The following is a 22,365-nucleotide window of genomic DNA, read 5'->3' on the forward strand; positions in this document are numbered from 1 at the left end:
TCAAATAAATGTCAGGAAGGTCCTACCTATTTTGACCTATCTGTGAATGGTGGGTGAACAGAAAACTGTCAAATCTAACTGTTAAGCTCCAGCCATATGAAATTATTCTGATATTTATTGTAATGTTACAGCATAGTATTATACTACTGTATAACAAAAGACAAGTGCGATTGTTAAGAACTCAAGACTTGAGTTATTACATTCCTCAAAGCTTTCCCCCCTCTCAAATTCATGGCTGGGTCACCCTCCCCATGAAGAGGGGGCAGTTGGCCTGGTCGCTCCACAGCACCAGGATGAAAGGCTGCATGGCCGAGAACGAGGGGAAGGAGCGGGCGAAGGAGAGCGAGGTGGCGGCCGCCGCCTCCACGCCACTCTCGGACAGCAGTAGCGTGGCCCGGTGGCGGGCATCCGACAGGGCTACGGGCATGTCTGTCTGCTCGGGGAACAACCCGCACAGGTTTGGCTCGTTAAAGAGCTCCCCCATCCCTGGTGAAAGGACACAGAGGGAAAGAGAGCAGGGGAGAGATGGATGACCAGTACAAAGGAATTGCCCTCATCTTTTAGTGAACGTGCGGAATTTAACTAAACACTCTCTATCTTCACTGCACATATCTATACATGTTGTTCATACATTGTTCATACTACATTCTGTTATTATAAGGTTACTGCTAATTCATTGCACATATTTATATTTAATATATATTACTGTAAATCATACCACCTTCTTAACTGTATACTACTGTTTACACTGCACTATACTGTATCTATATACTGTTTATGCACCACCTGCCTATACTTTGGTTAGAGCAAAGTGCATTTCGTTGCCTTTCTACTTGTACGCTGCACAATGACAATAAAGTTGAAACTAATCTAATCTAATCTAAATCACGTATAACCAATGGATCATGATTCAAAAACAATCTGACTGAATAATGAGCTTGCAGACGGGCTATTTATATTTTTCTACTACTTTGACAGAATGGGTACAAAAAATGACACAGGTCAAAGAAAAAAGAAAGTACATACAGACACACACACACACACACGGTTTACCTATGTCCCCAATCAATCCATTCATGTCGGTGTTGATGTCCAGTTTGAGTTTTGGCAGGGTGACCTCTGCAACGGTTGGGGCGACTTTGGCCATGGCCTTGGCCATTTCCGTCAGCACAGTGTCCGTCATCCTCTCCTCCACTGCCTGCAGGTCTTTCAGGGAGGAGGACACAGGCACCATGATGAAGAGTCTGTTTCTGCCTGTGAGAGGGAATGCTCCCACCTACAGGGCAACAGAAGGAGTGACAGGGAAGTGACAAGTATTCAAGCTAACAGGAATAGATTTCACATGATGATGAATCATATAGATATACCTGAGCTGAAGGTGCAATTATTAGCTTCAGGTGTTTTAGCAGAACAGGTGGCACTGAACTTCACTGTTTATTTTTCTCTTTTGTCACATCTTGCAGGACTGAAACTATTGTGTGTATATAGCACTGTTCCACATGGTCACAGGCAGTAACCTTCCGCTCGGCGTGCTCCGTATGTAACTACCTAAACTTCCAAACTTATCTATCTTAAATCTCCTTGTTACCATCTACTTTCTACGGATTTACTGGCTACCGATTATATCTAAGTGAACAAACTCTTGCATAAACTGTTGTTGCTCGAGGCTTTGGATTATCGGACTCTATAACCTTGATCGCCAAACTTTTCTGTCAAACGTTAACGTTAAACGTTAAGCCAGTATCAAGGGCTGCAAATAATACCGGGCCAAGGAAACGATATCTGGAAGAAGAAAGCATCAAATTCCTTCTAACGTCTCTCAAAACTAGTGACTCAATATAAAAGTGAGATCTTCTCAGATTACTTACCCGCTACCTGTGTTGAGGGTTATCAAGGAACTGCACGATATAAGCTGTTGCTAGCCAACTAGCAAACAAGCGTTTAAAAACAGTTGACACCCGGCGTAGCCCTGCGCCCAGCGACCGATGCCTCCCTCAGCTGTGCACCAGGCTGCGACTCATGCGTCCTTCTCAGCGAAAAAGATAGTGGAACTTCGAAGCCAGAATAGCGACCCTCCATCAGATTGAGAATGATGAACAGTTCCTCGACACCATTCTCTCCGTGAAATAACGTTACCTCTCTTACACACAAAATGCCAGATGCCCTGATTTCACTCTGTCCTCCAATACTTTAACCATGCCATGCACTAATGCAACTTCTGTCCCTGTTGCCTCTCCCCCGCCTCTGCTGAGAACCAAGCCTGCTCTGCTGGCCAGCTCCACTCCACCCAGCCTGAGCCATGGCATAGAAGCAAGCATCACAAGCACGGGCAGACGGTCTGGACGGGCACTCAGGCCCAGCCCAACCCATCTGACTGGAAAATCGCTATGCCATTCTGACCGAGGATGAGGAGCCCCTCCAGCCCGAGACAACCATCCTGGTCCCTCCTCCAAAGTCGGCCCCCGACCCCCCTCCTCCCGGACCTCATCAACCTCCACCCTGGTCATCGGCAGTTCCATGGTTAGAGACCTCTGCATTCCCCCATCATGTAGCGGTCCTCCAAGGTCTACTGCTTCCCTGGTGCCAAGGTCCTTGACATCCAGCAGAAACTCCCAAGCATCCTGGCCCGCCACACCAAGGTCAACAACATCATCGTACACGTGGCACGCGAGCGACATCAGAGATAAGCAGTCAGTAGCACTGCAGGAAAACTACAAAACTCTCATCACCACTCTGATGGGCACAGAAAAGCGCTTTGTCATCTCTGGGCCTCTCCTACCTACAGAAAAGGTGCTGAGAGATGGTCCAGACTGTTCGATCTCCACACCTGGCTCAAACGCCACTGGCGCCTTCCCTAAGCATCCCTATGTCAACAACTGGGGCTTGTTCTGGGAGAGGCCCAGTATGCTGAAGGCGTGATGGTCTCCACCCAAACCAACATGGAGCCAGGCTACTCTCTGACAACATAAGCGTCCACACTGAGACATTGACATTCTGTAGAAAATATTACAGATTCACGCCCCCAGGTATTGATTTGAATGGCATTATACATGTGGATGAGTCTGAGAATGTTTTCTGCAGGGTAACATACAATACTACTACCATAGATCAAGCTGTGTCATGCAATAGCATGACTTATGCTTATAGTTCTATTCAACGTTGATTTCTACCCAACATTATAGTAAAAAGAAAAGACAAATGTAAAACTAGAAACCTAACAAATATTCTTTCCATACCTCAGCATATTCCTCAAAAGCCAGAGGCATTTTCAGCTAACATGGGTTTACTAAATATAGGTGCACTTACCAAAACCTTTGCAATCAATGATTTTATTAGTGAAAAAAATTGGATTTTCTGTTTCTTGTTGAAACCTGGCTGACTTCAGACAATGAAGCTGTTCTTGTTGAGACTTGTCCCCAAATTATAATTTCTTCCACTCAATTAGACAAAGCAAACGAGGTGGTGGAATTGCCTCCATTCTCTCAAACAAATATAGTTGCACACGGTCAACTTTGGTTTAAGCTTCCTTTGAGTATATTGCCCTCACTCTGAAGGCTGACCCAGCTGTACTTCTATTAACCTTATACCGCCCTCCTAAACTATGGACTGGCTTTCTCGACCAGTTTTTCTGAACTTATGTCAAGCTCATCATCACTAGCTATGATGGGATAATTGTAAATGGCGACTTCAATATTCATGTCAATAAGACAACTGATGCTAAAGCCAGTAAGTTCCTTAATGTGTTGGACAGTTTAGAGCTAAAGCAGCATGTTACAGGACCCACCCACAACCTTGGCAACACCCTATATCTAGTCATTTCCAGAAGGATAGAAGTCACAGACTTATCAGTAAATGATATAAATTTGTCTGATCATCATTGTGTATCTTTTAATATTGTACTACATACTCCAAAAATTCATCCCGAAATTGCAATCAAATCGCGACTCTTGGACATTAGAGCAGAACAGCAGTTCATAGCTCTTATAGACTCCATAAATTTAGATATTTTACATCATCCCATTGATCAAATGGTAGAGGCTCTCAATCGTGAATTAGGCGCTCTGCTTGACAGAGTGGCACCCTTAAAGACTAAAAAAAGGCCCTGTAGCAAACTGACACCTTGGATGAACAAAAAAATATCCATGATCTAAAAAAGATCACGTAGGAAAGCTGAGAGAACATGGAGAAAAACTAAGTTACAGGTTCACCGTGCCATTCTAAAAGAAAAAATTGCAAATTATAATAGAGCTATTCGGAATGAGAGGAGGAACCACTTCTCTAAGGTAATTGCTGAAAACAGTGGAAACTCTAGGGTGTTGTTCTCTACCATTGATAGGCTATTGCATCAAACACCTTTTGATACACTCAGTCAGGCATCCTCTCTAAGATGCGAAGAATTTGCAGACTTCTTCAAAAACAAAGTCATTTCTATAAGGGAGGCTATTGGTAACACAAGTAATATGTTTGATAGTACACCCAAAAACAGCCCCCCCAAAATTAAGGTCCTTTAGCACTATTACTCAATCTGAGCTTGGTAAAATTATAACTCAAACCCGCTCCTCAACATGTGTTTTAGATCCAATCCCTACTACATTCCTCAAAAAAAAGTATATGATGGCTTAGCTCCCTTTTTTTTCTCAAGGTAATAAATACCTCATTAGAAACAGGTATATTTCCAACTGCTTTTAAAACCGCTGTTGTGAAACCTTTACTTAAAAAAGTCAAATATTGACCATACCAATCTGAGCAACTACAGGCCTATATCAAATCTATCGTTTTTTGAGCAAAGTACTTGAAAAAAGTTGTTTGTAATCAGTTAAATACCTTCCTCAACGAAAACAGTATCCTTGAAAAATTCCAATCAGGTTTTAGATCAAATCACAGCACAGAAACGGCTCTAGTAAAATAGTCAATGATCTCAGACTAGCTACCGACTCAAAACAAAGTCTCAATCCTTATTCTTCTGGATTTGAGTCGCGGCATTTGACACCCATTGATCATAGCATCCTAATTCACACCTTTGCTAAAGTGGGTGGGTCTCTCTGATAATGCTCTAAACTGGTTTCAAACCTACATTACTGGCAGAGATTTTTATATCAGTCTAGGAGATCATGTATCTGAAAAACATGACTTGCCTTTTGGTGTGGCCCAGGGGAGCTGCCTTGGTCCCCTGCTATTTCTCTATATATGCTTCCATTGGGAAACGTCATAAGTCAGCATAATGTAAACTTCCACAGCTCATGAATGATACCCAATTGTATCTTTCTGTGGAGCCAACTAACCCAGATGGCCTTTGCTCCCTCACTGCATGCCTAACCTCCATTAATCAGTGGATGAGCAAAAACTTTTGAAACTAAATGATGACAAAACAGAGGTACTTCTGGTTGGACCAAAACTAAAGCCGAGATATTATTCTTAGTAATCTGGGGAACTTGGCACACCAGGTCAAACCAAAAGTAACAAGCCTCGGTGTCATCTTAGATGCAGAGTTAAGTTTTAAGCCCCATATCAGTAAAGTTACTCAGACAGCCTATTTCCACTTGAGAAACATTGCCAAAGTCACGCCCTTTTTAACTCAACAAGATGCAGAAAAACTAATTCACGCCTTTATCACTAGCAGGTTAGACTACTGCAATGCACTTTTCACTGGTCTTCCCAAAAAACATCTAAAGAAATTGGCACTCATACAGAACTCTGCGGCTAGACTTTTAACTAAGACTAAGAAGAGAGAACACATCACCCTGTGTTGGCTGAACTGCACTGGCTCCCTATTTCCTATAGAATTGATTTTAAGGTTATGTTAATTACTTACAAAGCTCTGAATGGCATAGCACCTTCATATATCTCTGAGCTTTTAATATCTTATCAACCACAAAGGAAACTTAGATCATCCAATTCTAATCTTTTAATGCATTACCAAAGTGCTCCACAAACAAAGTGGAGAAGCTGCGTTTATCCATTATGCCCCAAACTATGGAACACCCTGCCTCTGTACATCAAGCGAAGCGAGTTCAGTAAATATTTTTAAAAAGATCTGAAAACATACCTGTACAGGAAAGCTTTTAGTTAACTCATCTTATCCTGTAGACTACATTTTCAGATTATTCTACATCTGCTACTATTGGAGAGGCGCAGCCAATAGGAAGCAGATGGGCTCCCCTATTAAGTCAGGTTCTGCTCAAGGTTTCTTCCTGGAATATGGGAGTTTTTCCTTGCCACAGTTGCCATATGGCGTGCTTGTGGGGGGGTAGAGGGTTAAGGCTGCCAGTCTTATGGCGTCATTTTCTATATTTTTGATATGTTGCTGAGTATATCATAAACAGCAAAAGAAAAGTGATTGATAATGACTGACTGACTATTATTGTGTTACATGCTTCAAATGTAAAGCACTTTGAGCTGCATTCTGTGTATGAAAGGTGCTATACAAATAAAGCTTTATTATTATTATTATTATTATTATTATTATTCATTTAGCTGGTTATTTTGTCCAAAGCCACTAACAAAACATTGAGAATAACCAAGGCCAAGTGGAGGGACGTAGACAAGTTGTGTTATTTTCAACACAGTCATTTTAAGAGTGCAGATTTTATCTGTACCCACCCTCTCTAGTGCTTCAGAGACTGATATGGACAATTTTGTCAGTACCACTGACAATGTGGACACTTCAGTGGATTGTAATTTTGTTGCCAAAATGTACTCTACGTCAAATTCCACCATTGGTTTGCAATTTGTTTTGAATTATAGTAATTTCAAATTGACACACACGTGTTGATTTTGTGTAAGAAAAAACAAAAGTTTGTGATAAAAAATGACACATTTTTGTGTTACACAGTGTTATACAGTATAACAGAAGCAATATGTTAGTTAGAAACAACACAAACTGTGTTGTCCCTATCGGGACATAGAGATGTGTTAAAAACAACACAGGTTGTGTTATTTCCAACACATTCATTTTACAGTAAAGATGTATGGTAAGTGCAAGTTAAGTGTGTTAGGATGTAGGCTACTCTCGGAAGAGCTAAGTCTAGATAGAACATGCTGTGGTATAACAACTGGCAGCTACCATCGGGTGGATCTACAGATGAGAATAGTAGATTGCCGTGAGCATGCTGGCGGCAGTGCCAGATGGCGTTCTTCAGAAGAGTGCAATGATAGGGAGGATAGCATATGCCTTTAAGAGAGCATTAAAGTGGGTGTGGAACCGGAGATCACTTTATAAGCCATCATCATTGGTTGGCTACAAGTAGCCAGTGGAGTTTGATGAGCAGTGGGGTAACATGTGCCCTTTTGGGTTGATTAAAGACCAGGCGTGCCACTGTGTCCTGGACCATCTGTAAGTGTTTCACTGTACATGTCGCGAGGTCCATTACAAGGGTGCTGCAGTAGTTGAGGCACAAGATAACCACGGCCTGTACCAGGAGTTGGGTAGCATATTGAATTAGTTATGGACAAATTTTTCCTAATTGAATATTGCGAAGCGGCACGACCAGGCGACCAGGGCAACGTGGTCAAAGAAGGTCAGGTAGTCATCAATCATGACACCTACGTTTCTCACAACCTTTGTTCCCTTATCCATGAGGATATGTCTGAGAGACATTCAGAGATGTGTGTCGAGACCGAGGGGTCGTCAGGTGGGAATGACAGACAGAGTTGTGTATCATCTGTATTGGTATCAGTGGTGAGAAAAGCCATTGAGCGGATTATCAGACCCAAGGAGGTGGTGTAAATGACTAAGAGAAGTGTCCCTAGCACCGAGCCTTGGTGGTACCAGTCCAGGTGGTAAAGTGCCAAAGACTTACCTGGGCTCTTAGGCTGCTAAAGAACTGCATTGAGAGCTTATACTTTGCACCATAAAGAGTCGGTACATTGACCATGTCTCCATTTAGTTTTGTGAAACTGGCAGGACGGCTCTCCGCATCAAACTTCAACTTCCATTTGCCTACAGCAGTAACAGGAAGAGTCAGGTCAGATGTCAGGTTACATTCATTCTTAAATTCAGCTCATTATTGTGACCACTCAATGAATGTATAGGCCTATGTTCCAGACTCACCAACGGCACAGTGTGACATCATGTTAGATGTGAGATGCATTAAAAGGTTTACACACAAACACATTCAAAGGACACTGACCAAGGAAGTAGACAGTGTTGACTAGGATCAGTTGATTGAAGGAATCCACAGAGTCCAATAACTTGGGGATTTTATTTTTTGTCTTCTCTGCTACCCAATCATTGATCATCTTCAAATTTTGATCATTGTCGTCAGTTAGCTTTGCTGGGGAAGCCTCATAGAACTCCATTGATTGGTTGATGAAAGCCTCACTCAGAATTTGATCTAAAATGAAAGGATGTGTTTCACATCATTACTCATAGCATCTTTGATACATGGATGCATTTCTAAAGTGCAATTTCTTATATTTATTTATTTTAAGGTATACTGTTTTTTTAGTAAGCAAATTATGTTGTTTTTATTGTTAATAAGCTAAAGTAAATGTGCTTTAGGAATTGTTCCATGATGTGTAAACCTTGATTATAAAAGATGTGAGAGGCCATGTCCAGAGACTCTTGGGTGTCCCCCTTCAGGGTCTTCAGAGCTTTATGTGTGCAGGAGAAACCACGAGGAAGGCAAAGACCATCCTCCATCATTTTCCGTGTGTCATCACGAGCACCTAAATGACAAAGAAAGAAAGAAAGAAAGAGCAAGAGAAACAGAGCTAGGTGTAAGAAACCCGAGTCATTATTTTGTTTTTCCAAGAAACTCTTGTCAGCTTCAGCGTCAGGTTCCCTCTCTGCTATTTAATAAAGCCTTGCTTATGTAAACAGACTTGCAAGCCTGATATCAGCCTAAATATATGAATTGAATAATAGCGATACTTTTTTGCCGCCATCTCTATACCGTTCATGGCGTGATTGGCCCTTTATTCAACTAGATGTACCGCAGAGCGGTACAAAAAAATGACCGCCGCCCAGTCCAGCACATGTTTTCCACAAAAATAAGTCACGCTGAAAGGCATATATGATTCTAACTGTCTCACTGAATTGCATTATGCACACTCAATTTTTGTTTATGTGCCTGTGTGTGTGCATGTGCATGCATGCGTATATATGTCTACTGTGTGAGTATGTGTCATACGTAGGATTACTATGAATGTATGTGTGTGCGTGTGTATCTGTTTATGCACATGTGTGCATATGGAATGGGTTTACATGACCCCTGGAGGCAAACATACGCAAAAAATTGATCATCCTAGGCCCTACGGTTCTCAAGATATTCACAAAAAACTGTGTCTGCCCTACCCTCCTTTCGGGGGGACCAGTCCAGTGGGGGGGCTACAGATCAAAACGAAAAACGATGGTTCCATGCTATCCATGTGGGGTTACATGCCCACCAAATTTCGTGTACCCCGGTCTTTCAGTGTCCCGGGAATCCTTGTTGGTGTATGGTCACTAAATTTACACATATATTATTTTATTGTAAGGCCCCCCATGAACGAAAGTCCACGAAACTTGGCATGCATTCGGAGGGTGTCATAATGATCCTACACTTTCAATTATGTGCAGTTTTGACCATGTCAGCCAGAGATATTGGGATGAAAACACCTAATGTTTTGCTTTTTAATTTTTAACTAGGTGGCGCTATACATGAAATAAGTGGTAATGGGATAGGTTGACATGCCCCCTTAAGACCAACATACAAAAAAAAAGGTGGACCTCCTAGGCCCTACGGTTCTCGAGATATTCACAGAAAACTGTGTCTGCCCTACCCTCCTTTCGGGGGGTCCAGTCCAGCGGGGGGGCTACAGATCAAAACGAAAAACGATGGTTCCATGCTATCTATGTGGGGTTACATGCCCACCAAGTTCCGTGTACCCCGGTCTTACAGTGTCCCGGGAATGCTTGACGGAAATTTGGACATGCGAATAAGGACTAAACCTATATGACCGCTGCTTCGCTGCGCGGCGGTCATAAATACAATATAAATGTAAGCAATAAACCCCGAGAGGCCGTATGTTCCACTGATTTTAGAACAGCTAAGGGTCGTTGTTAGCGATACTCTAACTTTTGTATGAAGATGTTAGCCCAGTACTGTAGAACAAAAAGCGGTCAAGGTGTATGTTTGTGTTGGATTTTACAACGGCATCGAACGCGATTCAGCCAATCATTATCAAGGACCAGAACTATCCGTTTTAGAAAATGATTTCTCCCATATAAATAGTGCCTTTCAATAAATAGTGCCTTTTCCATTCCATTTCACCAGTTCATCACTTTATCATTTGCCCTTTAATCTACTGAAGCATAGCCTGGCCCCGCCCACCGAGTATCTCCGCTCATTTTTAATTCACTGAGATACCATTCTGGCTCCTCTTAATGCGTTTGTTTCCTTCAGCCAGGATGGTGGGCAAGTCAGCGAGAAGAGGGGATGACGTTAGTTTTGAAATCAAAAGTGGCTGTGGTAAACAGTAGTAGCAATTCCTGCAAACATCAAATTTTGGTTAGGCTGGGCCGATGATTTCAAAGTTAACACAAAGTCTATGCCCATTACGATGCAAGGGTTGGAAACGTTTCTCAATTGTGAGTAACCAGACTCTCTCACAAAGCGAAACGAAGTTTCTGGTGAAGAGTCTGGTGACACCAGGCTAACTGAGGGGCCGTGCACACGACGCCGGTTTTTGTGAAATCGGTGAGGTTTTGTTAACGGTTACGCCTTGCATGTACACGACGCCGGCAGTTAAAACCGATAAAACCGATAGCTTTTGACACCGCCGGCTAACTTTCGCCGCGTAGACGCCTGTAGGTGCGAAGCCGGCAACTTTATGACGACATAGCCCCACCTCTCAACTCAGCCACGGCACTCGACCTGACATGTTGCTTGTCGAAACAAACCAAACCTTTTATTTATCATATTAAAATGTTTTTCTTTCCCCTGTCATGATTTATGTGCACAATGTAGCCTATCAGCCTTTAGTGGCTAAGTTAGAAGCACACGTTAGCTTAACTTAGTTAAACATTAGCTTACTGCATGTTAGTGTTTTCTCCAGTGGTGCTCAGACCTAATGCAATGCGTAGGCTAAGCATTTGAAATTTCACATAGCAGTCACATACCTTGAAAATTAACTTTATTATGACCGCCGCGCAGCGAAGCTATAGGTTTAGTCAGATTTTTTTTTTTTTTTTTTTTTTTTTTCGCATGTCCAAATTTCCGTCAATGATTCCGGGACACTGAAAGGCCGGGGTAGACAAAACTTGGTGGGCATGTAACCCCACATGGATAGCATGGAACCATCGTTTTTTAAGTTTTGATCTGTAGCCCCCCAGCTGGACTGCACCCCGAGAAAGGAGGTAGGGCGAACACAGTTTTCTGTGAATATCTCGAAAACCGTAGGGTTTAGGAGGACCATTTTTTTTTTTGTATGTTGATCTCAAGGGGCCATGTCAACCCATTCCATAACCACTCATTTCATGTATAAAGCGCCACCTAGTTAAACACAAAAAAGTAAAAATGAGGTGGTGTAATTGAAGGTATCTGTGACCTAACATAGTCAAACTGCACAAAATTGGAAGTGTAGGATCATTATGACACCCTCTGTATGCACGCCAAGTTTTGTGGAATTCCGTTCATGGGGGCCACACAATAAAACCAATTTATGTTACTATACACCAACTGGCCTGTAGGTGGCCGGAGACAGTTTTCTGTGAATATCTAGAGGACATTGTGGGGCCCTAGGAGGTCCACCTTTTTTTTGTATGTTGGTCTTAGGGGCATGTCAACCCATCCCATTACCACTTATTTCATGTATGGCGCCACCTAGTTAAAAATTAAAAAGCAAAAAATTAGGTGTTTTTCATCTCAATATCTCTGGCTGACAAAGGTCAAAGGACAAATTAAAAGTGTCATTATGACACCCTCTGAATGCATGGGGGCCTTTACAATGGAAATACTTATGTGTCAATGATTCCTCGGACACTGAAAGACCGGGTAGACAAAAAACTTGGTGGGCATGTAACCCCACATGGATAGCATGGAACCATCGTTTTTCGCTTTTGATCTGTAGCCCCACGCTGGACTGCACCCCGAAAGGAGGGGTAGGGGCAGACACAGTTTTCTGTGAATATCTCGAAAACCGTAGGGTTTAGGAGGACCATTTTTTTTTTGTATGTTGATCTCAAGGGGCCATGTCAACCCATTCCATAACCACTCATTTCATGTATAGCCACCTAGTTAAACACAAAAAGTAAAATGAGGTGGTGTAATTGAAGGTATCTGTGACCTAACATAGTCAAAACTGCACAAAATTGGAAGTGTAGGATCATTATGACACCCTCTGTATGCACGCCAAGTTTTGTGGAATTCCGTTCATGGGGGGCCACACAATAAATTAATTTATGTTACTATACACCAACTGGCCTGTAGGTGGCCGGAGACAGTTTTCTGTGAATATCTCGAGAACCGTAGGGCCTAGGAGGTCCACCTTTTTTTTTTGTATGTTGGTCTTAAGGGGCATGTCAACCCATCCCATTACCACTTATTTCATGTATAGCGCCACCTAGTTAAAAATTAAAAAGCAAAAAATTAGGTGTTTTCATCTCAATATCTCTGGCTGACAAGGTCAAAACTGCACGAAATTAAAAGTGTAGGATCATTATGACACCCTCTGAATGCATGGGGGGCCTTACAATAAAATAATTTATGTGTACATTTAGTGACATACACCAACAAGGATTCCCGGACACTGAAAGACCGGGTACACAAAACTTGGTGGGCATGTACCCCCACATGGATAGCATGGAACCGTCATTTTTCGTTTTCATCTGCAGCCCCAGCTGGACTGGACCCCTTCCAAAGGAGGGTAGGGCAGACACAGTTCTCTGTGAATCTTTTATGGTATGTTGGTCTCAAGGGCCCACATCAACCTGGCTCATAATCACTCATTTGTGATTTGCCCCCGTAAAAAAATGAAAATCAGTAGGATTAAAAGAAAGCCAAAATAAATATTCATCATCATCATCATGGCTGCATTTTCAGTATTGGCGAGAAGTAGTCGTTTGTCCACTAGATGGCGCATCGTTGCAGTGAGACGTAATTTTGTTGGAAGTTAAAAGTGGGTTGGAAAAAAAACAATGGGCGCTTCATACAAGGACTGTAATTTACCGCTTGCGAACATCTAATAAGGATAGGACGATGTTCACATGAAGTGTAATTCCCATTTCTTCTTGAAGCCGAAATAAATCTGAGGATGTTTATCGGACATGCTTGGTTTTTACTGCAGGTACGTTAATCTTGTAATATCAATAAGGACCTAGGTAATGTTACCGTTAGCGTTGGTTGAGTGATGGAGGCATTTGATTTATTGCATTTGTAGAAAACTATAAATGCGGTTATACCAAGCAAATGTATAGCAGCACTGTTTGTATCTTTCGACTGTCATTTATTGCACGTGCTACAAAATCATTCTGTGCAATGGAAGATTTACCAACGTTACACTACACCGGTCTGATACAGTTTTGCCTATACATGCGTGAGACTGAGACGCCTGTTTATTTTGTTTTAAGTGCGTGCAGGGTGTGAGAGGGAATCGATGTGCTTTGATTACAGCTTGGTAGTTGTAGCCTGTGAAATTAAAAAAAAACGCGTGTGTGTGAAGTATCCAAACAATGACACCTTCATTTCATTATGGCTGCTTTAGCAAAACACCTTAAGCTACTGTGTAGTGGGTCCCATTTAGAAGTGGCTACTTCATTCGGCTTTCCTTGACTCATGGAGCTCGCGTGAATGTTATTACAACTTTTCGCCCACGATATGACAGTTTAAGTCCGCTTGATACTATAAGGCGAAAGCCATTGGTTTCAAAGGAGATTTTATTTGTGTAAGCCAGCATAGCCAATTGACAATTTATGTTGTCAATAGGCCTACCTTATAATCCTACCTGTAGCTTAGGAAGCTAACAGCTTTCTATTAGGATCTAGTTTGTTAGTTACCGTTTTGTCATAACTCCCTGATGCATTTTTTGCATTTAGAATAGCCAGAGCGTGTAGGCTATATCTCAATCGGAAAATTAAACAATATCGGGTGCCTATGGACTAGGCTGGGTGAACCCAGCCTGATCTGCCGCTATTTATTTTTTTGATTTCTTAAAAGATTGAGCTTGGTCTGATGAAAGCCAGACTAGCCATGGACCTCAGTTAAACAATGCAAGGGAACATGAATCAGCCTATATTTGCACTAACAATAACGGACAAAAGCTCTTCAACTTTGGCCCGTTAAAATGTGTATGAACAGTCTAGCGGCGCATTTCATCAAGGCCCATTTGGACATGTCAGTTATTTGCACCACTGGTTAGATGTAAAACAGCATTTCGTTTCAGACTAGGCTACTGTTACTTAATTTGTGCATTAACAATAACGTTTCAGACTACTGTTACTTAATTTGTGCATTGACAATAAAGTATTACATGAACTAAAGATGACTAAAATCTTATGTAGAAGAAGAAACATTCACAAAAATCCATCCATCCAAAAATGACCTTTGTTTTTGATAGCTGTTGAAAACGGCATGGAACTGACAGAGATGTTTTTGTTTAAAAATACATAAAAAAATATAAATAAATAAATAAATAACATTATGCTGATACCTTTTGCTTTTCCCAAATACAATGTAGCCTACAGGTGTAAGTGACCTTTCATCAATCCAGTTGCAATGGATGAACTGTGATGAACTGCCCTACTTGTGATTGTTTAGAGATTTTAAAGGTTTTATAACAATTCTACATCTTTGGCTATTCTACAATCTATTCACCTTTTCAGCACCAGTAGGGTACTTTCTGTGCAGCCGCACACACACACTCAGGCATGCCAAACAAGCATACACAAAAGTTTCAAGAGTGGGGGATGGAGTAAAATATGGAGACAAATTGAAGTGTGATTTATTTTCGCAGAACGGATGTACAGGACTGAGCGGCGGTCATATTTTGTACCGCTATGCGGTACATCTAGTTAGTTTAACAGTTGAATTGAAAACTGAATTGTCTGTAGTCTCCTTATTTCATGCGACTGCTTAACCAGAGCACTTATTAACGTTAGACATTCTCTGGCTTAACAAACTGTTTCAACAATGTTTTCTTCTACGCGATTCACGCAAAATGATCGTGAATCTTCTGCACAGCGGCGCCATCGACTGGTCTGGCATATGCACTACAGCACATTTAGCCGGTTACACCTCTGTGTGTACACGCAAGGTTTTTTCTTGCCGGAGTCGTTAAAGGTGTGAAAGCGGTAAGAGAAAATCCACCCGGCGGTGTCGTGTAAACGGCCTCTGAAGCCTGCTGTTCAACGAAATGATGACAGCTTCACAGGTTCAGAATGGTTTGCCAATCAAAGCTTACCCAGTAGAAGGTGAGAGAGCACTCCAGCAATGCTGACTGGTGAAAACAACACATTATCAGTAGGCTTGACTGTGCGGAGTTGGGAGTAGAGTTTAGTGGAGAAGTCAGTTAGAGATTCGCTCAGTATGGCTCCCGCTGTTCGACTTTTGTCCTCCTCGCACAGTTCCCATGGATCCGTGTGGCCATAACAACGAGGAGGCGGGAGAGCTGAATCAAGAAAAAGGCGGAATGGGCAGATTGTCCTACATGTGAAGTCAAACATAATTGGCTTTTTTCATGAAACACCACATGGCATGAATGTTTACCTTCCACTATCAGCTCCACCAACTGTGTCCTGGTTTCTGCTCCTTCTTGGACTTGGCAGTGGTACATGCCGGAATCCTGGACTTTACTGTTGTATATTTTAATGGACAAATCATTTGCTCTGGCCAAGTATACTCCATCCCTCACCTTATCTTCATTATCCAGAACCAAGGGCTTAAGGCCTTCTTCGGTCTCCCTAAACCAATTGCCTATTTTCTCACTTCTATTAGCGGATAGCAGATGTGGATGGCAGGAGAGGTCCACAACATCTCCCTCTGTCACTGTGACGACTGCCCACAGTTTGAAGCTGCTGGTGGTCTCTAAAATATGCGCCACAAGAAAAATTATGGAATAAGAAAATAAGGAGAGAATGAGAGAATAAGGAAACCTCAGGGATGCTAAAGCATGTGTTAGGTAGAGGGCAGTCGAGTGAAAGAAATCATTGGAACCCTACCATTTTCCATTATCACTAACCATGCTTGAGCTGACATTTCTTTCGCATTCAGTGTTGCAAACTGACCTGTGAGCTACAATGAGAGCCTCCATCCTCTGCCACATTTAACTGACTGGCTTTAAAATGTGTTGTCATGCAACATCATATAAGCAGAGGCTAAAATTAATTTACTGTTTTCTTTTCACTTAACTTTAACCTCTCCTACTTTGTTCCAGGTTGGTTAACACAGGCACTGGTGTCACCAAGAACGGATCTGGTGACACTGACAAGTGTACGAACAAACGGGTACTGGCAGTGCCCACTTTTCCATACATTTCAATGGTTTTAATTATTTTAATTATTTGCTCTAGCTGACTGTGCAGTGTTAGAAAATCGTATAGTCTTCCATGCCTTAAAGGTTACAAAAGAGGCTCACCCACGCTCACGTTGTACATTCTGCTGACTCTCGCACGACTATCACCAATGTATCCCGCCATCACACACTCATACTCCCCCTCGTGAGTTTTTTGGATGTGTTGCTTTGACAATGTGGAGCTGTCCCCTGCTTCAGTTGGTGAAACGGAATCTCTTGACCTGAAGGTCCATTTGAAAGTTTTTTCCAACATTTTTGGGGCCTTTTCATGTTGACAACTCAGGGTTAATCCAGACCCCATGGGGACAATGACCTCAACTGAGAAGGTGATGACAAACTGGATGAAATGAAAACAAGAAAAGTATACAGTTGATAAGTGCATTTAGCCTACAGAAAAAGATAACTGATTGCTGTCACAGCTTGGGAAAAATGGATAGATCAGTCCTGGCCCTATCATGTTTTTAATTAGAATCTAAAACTACTTTTGATGTGTTTTGGAATTGTTTTTGACCTGAACAGTTTTTTTGCCCGTTTTGAAGCACAAAATGACACTCACCCACCGAAAACCCCCTCCACAGAAAACCCCACCTCCCCCCCACGACCAACCCCTGTACCTGTCCTCTGCCAGCGTGAAGAGGACACTAGCCACCATTAACCCACGCAAAGCAGCAGGCCCAGACAACATACCAGGCCGAGTGTTGAAGGACTGTGCAGAAGAGCTGAAGGATGTTTTTACAGACATTTTCAACACCTCTCTGGAGCAAGCAGTCATCCCATCACTTTTCAAAGCTGCCACCATCATACCCGTGCCAAAGAAATCATCACCATCATGCTTTAATGACTACCGTCCCTGTAGCACTCCACGCCCATAATCATGAAGTGCTTCCGAACGGCTAGTCATGTCACACATCAAAGCCATCCTACCCCCCACCCTGGACCCCTTCCAGTTTGCATACCGAGCCAAATGATCCACGGAGGATGCAATCTGCTCTGCCCTCCATCCAGCCCTCACCCACTTGGACAATAAAGACTCATATGTGAGAATGCTGTTCATAGACTTCAGTTCAGCATTCAATACCATAATACCACAACAACTCATCAGCAAACTGGACAAGCTAGGATTCAGCACCTCCCTCTGCAACTGGCTGCTGGACTTCCTGTTGCAGAGACAACAAGCAGTATGTGTCGGGAACAACACCTCAAGCACTCTGACCCTGAGCACGGGGGCCCCGCAAGGGTGTGGGCTCAGCCCCCTGCTCTTCACACTGCTAACACATGACTGTACAACCACTCACAGCTCCAACCATCTGGTGAAGTTTGCGGACGACACAACACTGGTGGGCCTCATCACTAAGGGCGATGAGGCTCACTACAGAGAAGAAGTAGACCTGCTGGCCAAATGGTGCAAAGACAACAACCTCCTGCTGAATGTCAGCAAGACCAAGGAGATTGTTGTCAACTTTCAGAGAGGCCACAAACAACTGCCACCACTGTCCATCGACGGAGATGCTGTGGAGAGAGTGAGCAGCACAAAATTCCTGGGGGTGCACATCAGCGACGACCTCTCCTGGACCACCAACACAGCATCACTGGCGAAGAAAGCCCAGCAGCGCCTCTACTTCTTGCGCAAATTGAAGAAGGCAAGTGCCACGCCTCCCGTCATGACCACATTCTACATAGGGACCATCGAGAGCATCGTGTCCAGCTGCATCACACTGTGGGGCGGAAGCTGCACAGATCAGAACAGGAAGACCATCCAGCGCATTGTTAACACAGCTAAGAGGATCATTGGAGCACCACTCCCCTCCCTGCAGGACATTTACACCACCACCCGCCTCACCAAGAGAAGCACTAATGATTGTCAAGGACACAACCCACCCTGCACACGAACTGTTCAGCCTCCTGCCCTCTGGAAATAGGTACAGGAGCCTCCGCTCCCGCACCACCAGACTTGCAAGTAGCTTCATCCACCAAGCAATCAGGATGATGAACACTCTACCCACTCTCCCATCACTGACAGCCCCCCCACCCACCAGCCAGCCAGGAACCTAGGAACCTAGGATCCTGTCTACCCTAACCCCACCCCACCCCCCCAACACCTCCCCAGGACCGCCCTGTGGAACTGCACTGTGACTGCGCAGCCTAACATGTTGCTGCTTCATATCAAGCCTGATATACTTGAAATGACTGCATATCAATATAAATATACAGTACACACAAGCACAAGTTTAAACTTCATGTAAATGCTATCAATGTTATTTATCATTCTGCCACTCTGCTGTTATGTAAATATACAACAAATATGTCTGATCATTATTGTGTATCTTTTAATATAGTACTACATACTCCAAAAATTCATCCCGAAATTGCAATCAAATCGCGACTCTTGGACATTAGAGCAGAACAGCAGTTCATAGCTCTTATAGACTCCATAAATTTAGATATTTTACATCATCCCATTGATCAAATGGTAGAGGCTCTCAATCGTGAATTAGGCGCTCTGCTTGACAGAGTGGCACCCTTAAAGACTAAAAAAAAGGCCCTGTAGCAAACTGACACCTTGGATGAACGAAAATATCCATGATCTAAAAAGATCATGTAGAAAAGCTGAGAGAACATGGAGAAAAACTAAGTTACAGGTTCACCGTGCCATTCTAAAAGAAAAAAATAGCAAATTATAATAGAGCTATTCGGAATGAGAGAAGGAACCACTTCTCTAAGGTAATTGCTGAAAACAGTGGAAACTCTAGGGTGTTGTTCTCTACCATTGATAGGCTATTGCATCAAACACCTTTTGATACACTCAGTCAGGCATCCTCTCTAAGATGCGAAGAATTTGAGGACTTCTTCAAAAACAAAGTCATTTCTATAAGGGAGGCTATTGGTAACACAAGTAATATGTTTGATAGTACACCCAAAAACAGCCCCCCAAAATTAAGGTTCTTTAGCACTATTACTCAATCTGAGCTTAGTAAAATTATAACTCAAACCGACTCCTCAACATGTGTTTTGGATCCAATCCCTACTAGATTCCTCAAAAAAGTATATGATAGCTTAGCTCCCTTTATTCTCAAGGTAATAAATACCTCATTAGAAACAGGTATATTTCCAACTGCTTTTAAAACCGCTGTTGTGAAACCTTTACTTAAAAAGTCAAATCTTGACCATACCAATTTGAGCAACTACAGGCCTATATCAAATCTACCGTTCCACCATTTCTGTGGAGCCAACTAACCCAGATGGCCTTTGCTCCCTCACTGCATGCCTAACCTCCATTAATCAGTGGATGAGCAAAAAAATTTTGAAACTAAATGATGACAAAACAGAGGTACTTTTGGTTGGACCAAAACTAAAGCGAGATATTGTTCTTAGTAATCTGGGGAACTTGGCGCACCAGGTCAAACCAAAAGTAACAAGCCTCGGTGTCATCTTAGATGCAGAGTTAAGTTTTAAGCCCCATATCAGTAAAGTTACTCAGGCAGCCTATTTCCACCTGAGAAACATTGCCAAAGTCGCGCCCTTTTAACTCAACAAGATGCAGAAAAACTAATTCACACGCTTTTATCACTAGCAGGTTAGATTACTGCAATGCACTTTTCACTGGTCTTCCCAAAAAACATCTAAAGAAATTGGCACTCATACAGAACTCTGCGGCTAGACTTTTAACTAAGACCAAGAAGAGAGAACACATCACCCCTGTGTTGGCTGAACTGCACTGGCTCCCTATTTCCTATAGAATTGATTTTAAGGTTATGTTAGTTACTTACAAAGCTCTGAATGGCATAGCACCTTCATATATCTCTGAGCTTTTAATATCTTATCAACCACAAAGGAAACTTAGATCATCCAATTCTTATCTTTTAATCGTTACCCAAAGTGCTCCACAAACAAAGTGGAGAAGCTGCTTTTATCCATTATGCCCCCAAACTATGGAACACCCTGCCTCTGTACATCAAGCAGGCAGTAAATTCAGTAAAAATCTGAAAACATACCTGTACAGGAAAGCTTTTAGTTAACTCATCTTATCCTGTATAGACTACTTTTTCAGATTATTCTACATCTGCTGCTATTGAGGCTTAGCCAGCCAGAAGCAAATGGGCTCCCCTATTAAGTCAGGTTCTGCTCAAGGTTTCTTCCTGGAATATGGGAGTTTTTCCTTGCCACAGTTGCCATATGGCGTGCTTGTGGGGGGTAAATTAAGGCTGCCAGTCTTATGACATGTTATTTTTTTCTATATTTTTGATATGTTGCTGAGTGGATCATAAACGGCCCCAGCAATGAAGAAAAGTGACTGATAATGACTGACTGACTATTATTGTGTTACATGCTTCAAATGTAAAGCACTTTGAGCTGCATTCTGTGTATGAAAGGTGCTATACAAATAAAGCTTATTATTATTATTATTATTATTATTATTATTATTATTAACACAACTACCTCTATTTTTTTTATATTTTATAGAATATATTTCTATATTCTAATATATGTTCTATATTTCAGTCTCGCACTTTAATGTCTGTATGTGGTATGTCTGTATATTTTTATTTTTTATTGTCTATGGCTATGTCTATGTCTAAAGTATGTCTATGTCTGTATTTAAAGTATGTCTATGTCTGCATGGGAAAGTAAGAAACGGAATTTCAATTCTTTGTATGACCAGTGCATGTAAAGAAATTGACAATAAAGCCGACTTGACTTGACTTGACTTTTTCTCTCAGTGGAGCAGTCTTGTTTTGACACCTAATGTGCTATGAATGATTATATCCATTATTCCCTACTGAATGACTTAGCGGAGTACAGCCAGATAACACATTTCGTGTGACTTGAGCTTAGCTGATAGGGTCATATTTTAACTGATAGAATTTACAGAGAACATTGTTAAATACTGCACCACTCCAACATTTCATTTCATTTCTGCTCCCCCGCATATCTGATGGTGACCATGTTGTGTTTCTCACAACTCCTTTTCAATTCATATCACATCAGTTTAGTCAGCCTTTCATCCACTGTCTTTGTCACCGTTTTCTTTACCTCCAGCAGGAGCAGGAGAAAGGGATAACACAGCATCCCCGCGTGATTCATCTGAAGACAAGATCACAGAGCGCGAGGTGAAAAAGGGAAAATCAATATGACACACACACCAACACACACCTACACACACACACACACACACACACACACACACAACACACAACATCTCTGACAAACTAACACTTCTTTCTGCAAACAAGATAAAGTCACTCTTTGTCCCTCAGCATGCAAATCTAACAGGCTGACAGTCTGATCACCTTTTCCGCCTGATTCAAGTTGCCTTTTAGATTGGCATGGCTGTTGGCAAGACCCATCACAATTAACATCTAAATCCCTTCAGAGTTGTTGCATTTCACTGTTCAAGGTGATAATCTGTTAAAGGGCCTTGATAATCAGCTTTTCTCGGGTGACAAAATGGAAACAAAACATACTCACATAGATTCTTTTCCCAGTTATTTGTGTGCTTCTGTCTGTTGACCTGCAGTCTAATAAGTCTGTGGAACCATAGGCAATGGTTTAAATGTCTGCCTGAGTTGCTCTCTGTGCTAGGTGTCTGTCTCTTCTCCCTTTAGCATTCTGTGTGGACCAATGATCAATCTGTTTGTTGGTTTAGGGAACGTGCATGTTTGCTTAGAACATGTTGTATAAAGCCCTGCTGATTTACTGAAAACCACATGGGAAAGGATTTGGCAAAGAGCCGCCGCTGGGATCTGTGGTCTTATTAGGTTACATTAGGTTTCAGCATGGTCCTGTTTCCTAATAAGTCTTCTCATTATGCTACATTTTCAATGCAATAGTAAGTCCCTTCACCATACTTACAGCACAGTGCCCCACACAGCACATTGTC

At 42.2% G+C, this 22,365-nt stretch overlaps 1 protein-coding gene across 1 annotated transcript; it reads right to left on the minus strand.

Annotated features, from left to right (window-relative positions):
* Positions 1 to 97: 97 nt before the first annotated feature.
* serping1 (serpin peptidase inhibitor, clade G (C1 inhibitor), member 1) lies at positions 98 to 22,102 on the minus strand. The gene is made up of 10 exons (XM_048249312.1): positions 21,954 to 22,102; positions 21,519 to 21,569; positions 16,551 to 16,824; positions 15,684 to 16,001; positions 15,379 to 15,585; positions 8,524 to 8,667; positions 8,130 to 8,333; positions 7,800 to 7,939; positions 1,054 to 1,276; positions 98 to 486 (listed from the first exon to the last, which is right to left on the minus strand). The coding sequence occupies exons 2-10, from the start codon at positions 21,567 to 21,569 to the stop codon at positions 230 to 232; spliced, it is 1,818 nt and encodes a 605-aa protein (XP_048105269.1). The 5' UTR covers positions 21,954 to 22,102; the 3' UTR covers positions 98 to 229.
* Between the last annotated feature and the right edge of the window lie 263 nt (positions 22,103 to 22,365).

The sequence above is a fragment of the Alosa alosa genome, chromosome 1 (genome assembly GCF_017589495.1).
Source record: "Alosa alosa isolate M-15738 ecotype Scorff River chromosome 1, AALO_Geno_1.1, whole genome shotgun sequence".
NCBI classification, from domain to species: domain Eukaryota; kingdom Metazoa; phylum Chordata; class Actinopteri; order Clupeiformes; family Clupeidae; genus Alosa; species Alosa alosa.

Excerpts from the sequence above, each read along its gene's own strand:
- serping1 (XM_048249312.1), bottom strand. The coding sequence starts at position 21,569 with ATGAATCACGCGGGGATGCTGTGTTATCCCTTTCTCCTGCTCCTGCTG. Across the intron at positions 16,825-21,518 it reads TTCTCCTGCTCCTGCTGGAG|TTTGTCATCACCTTCTCAGT; the intron begins GTAAAGAAAACG and ends CATTTCATCCAG. Across the intron at positions 7,940-8,129 it reads CAACACTGTCTACTTCCTTG|GCAAATGGAAGTTGAAGTTT; the intron begins GTCAGTGTCCTT and ends TTACTGCTGTAG.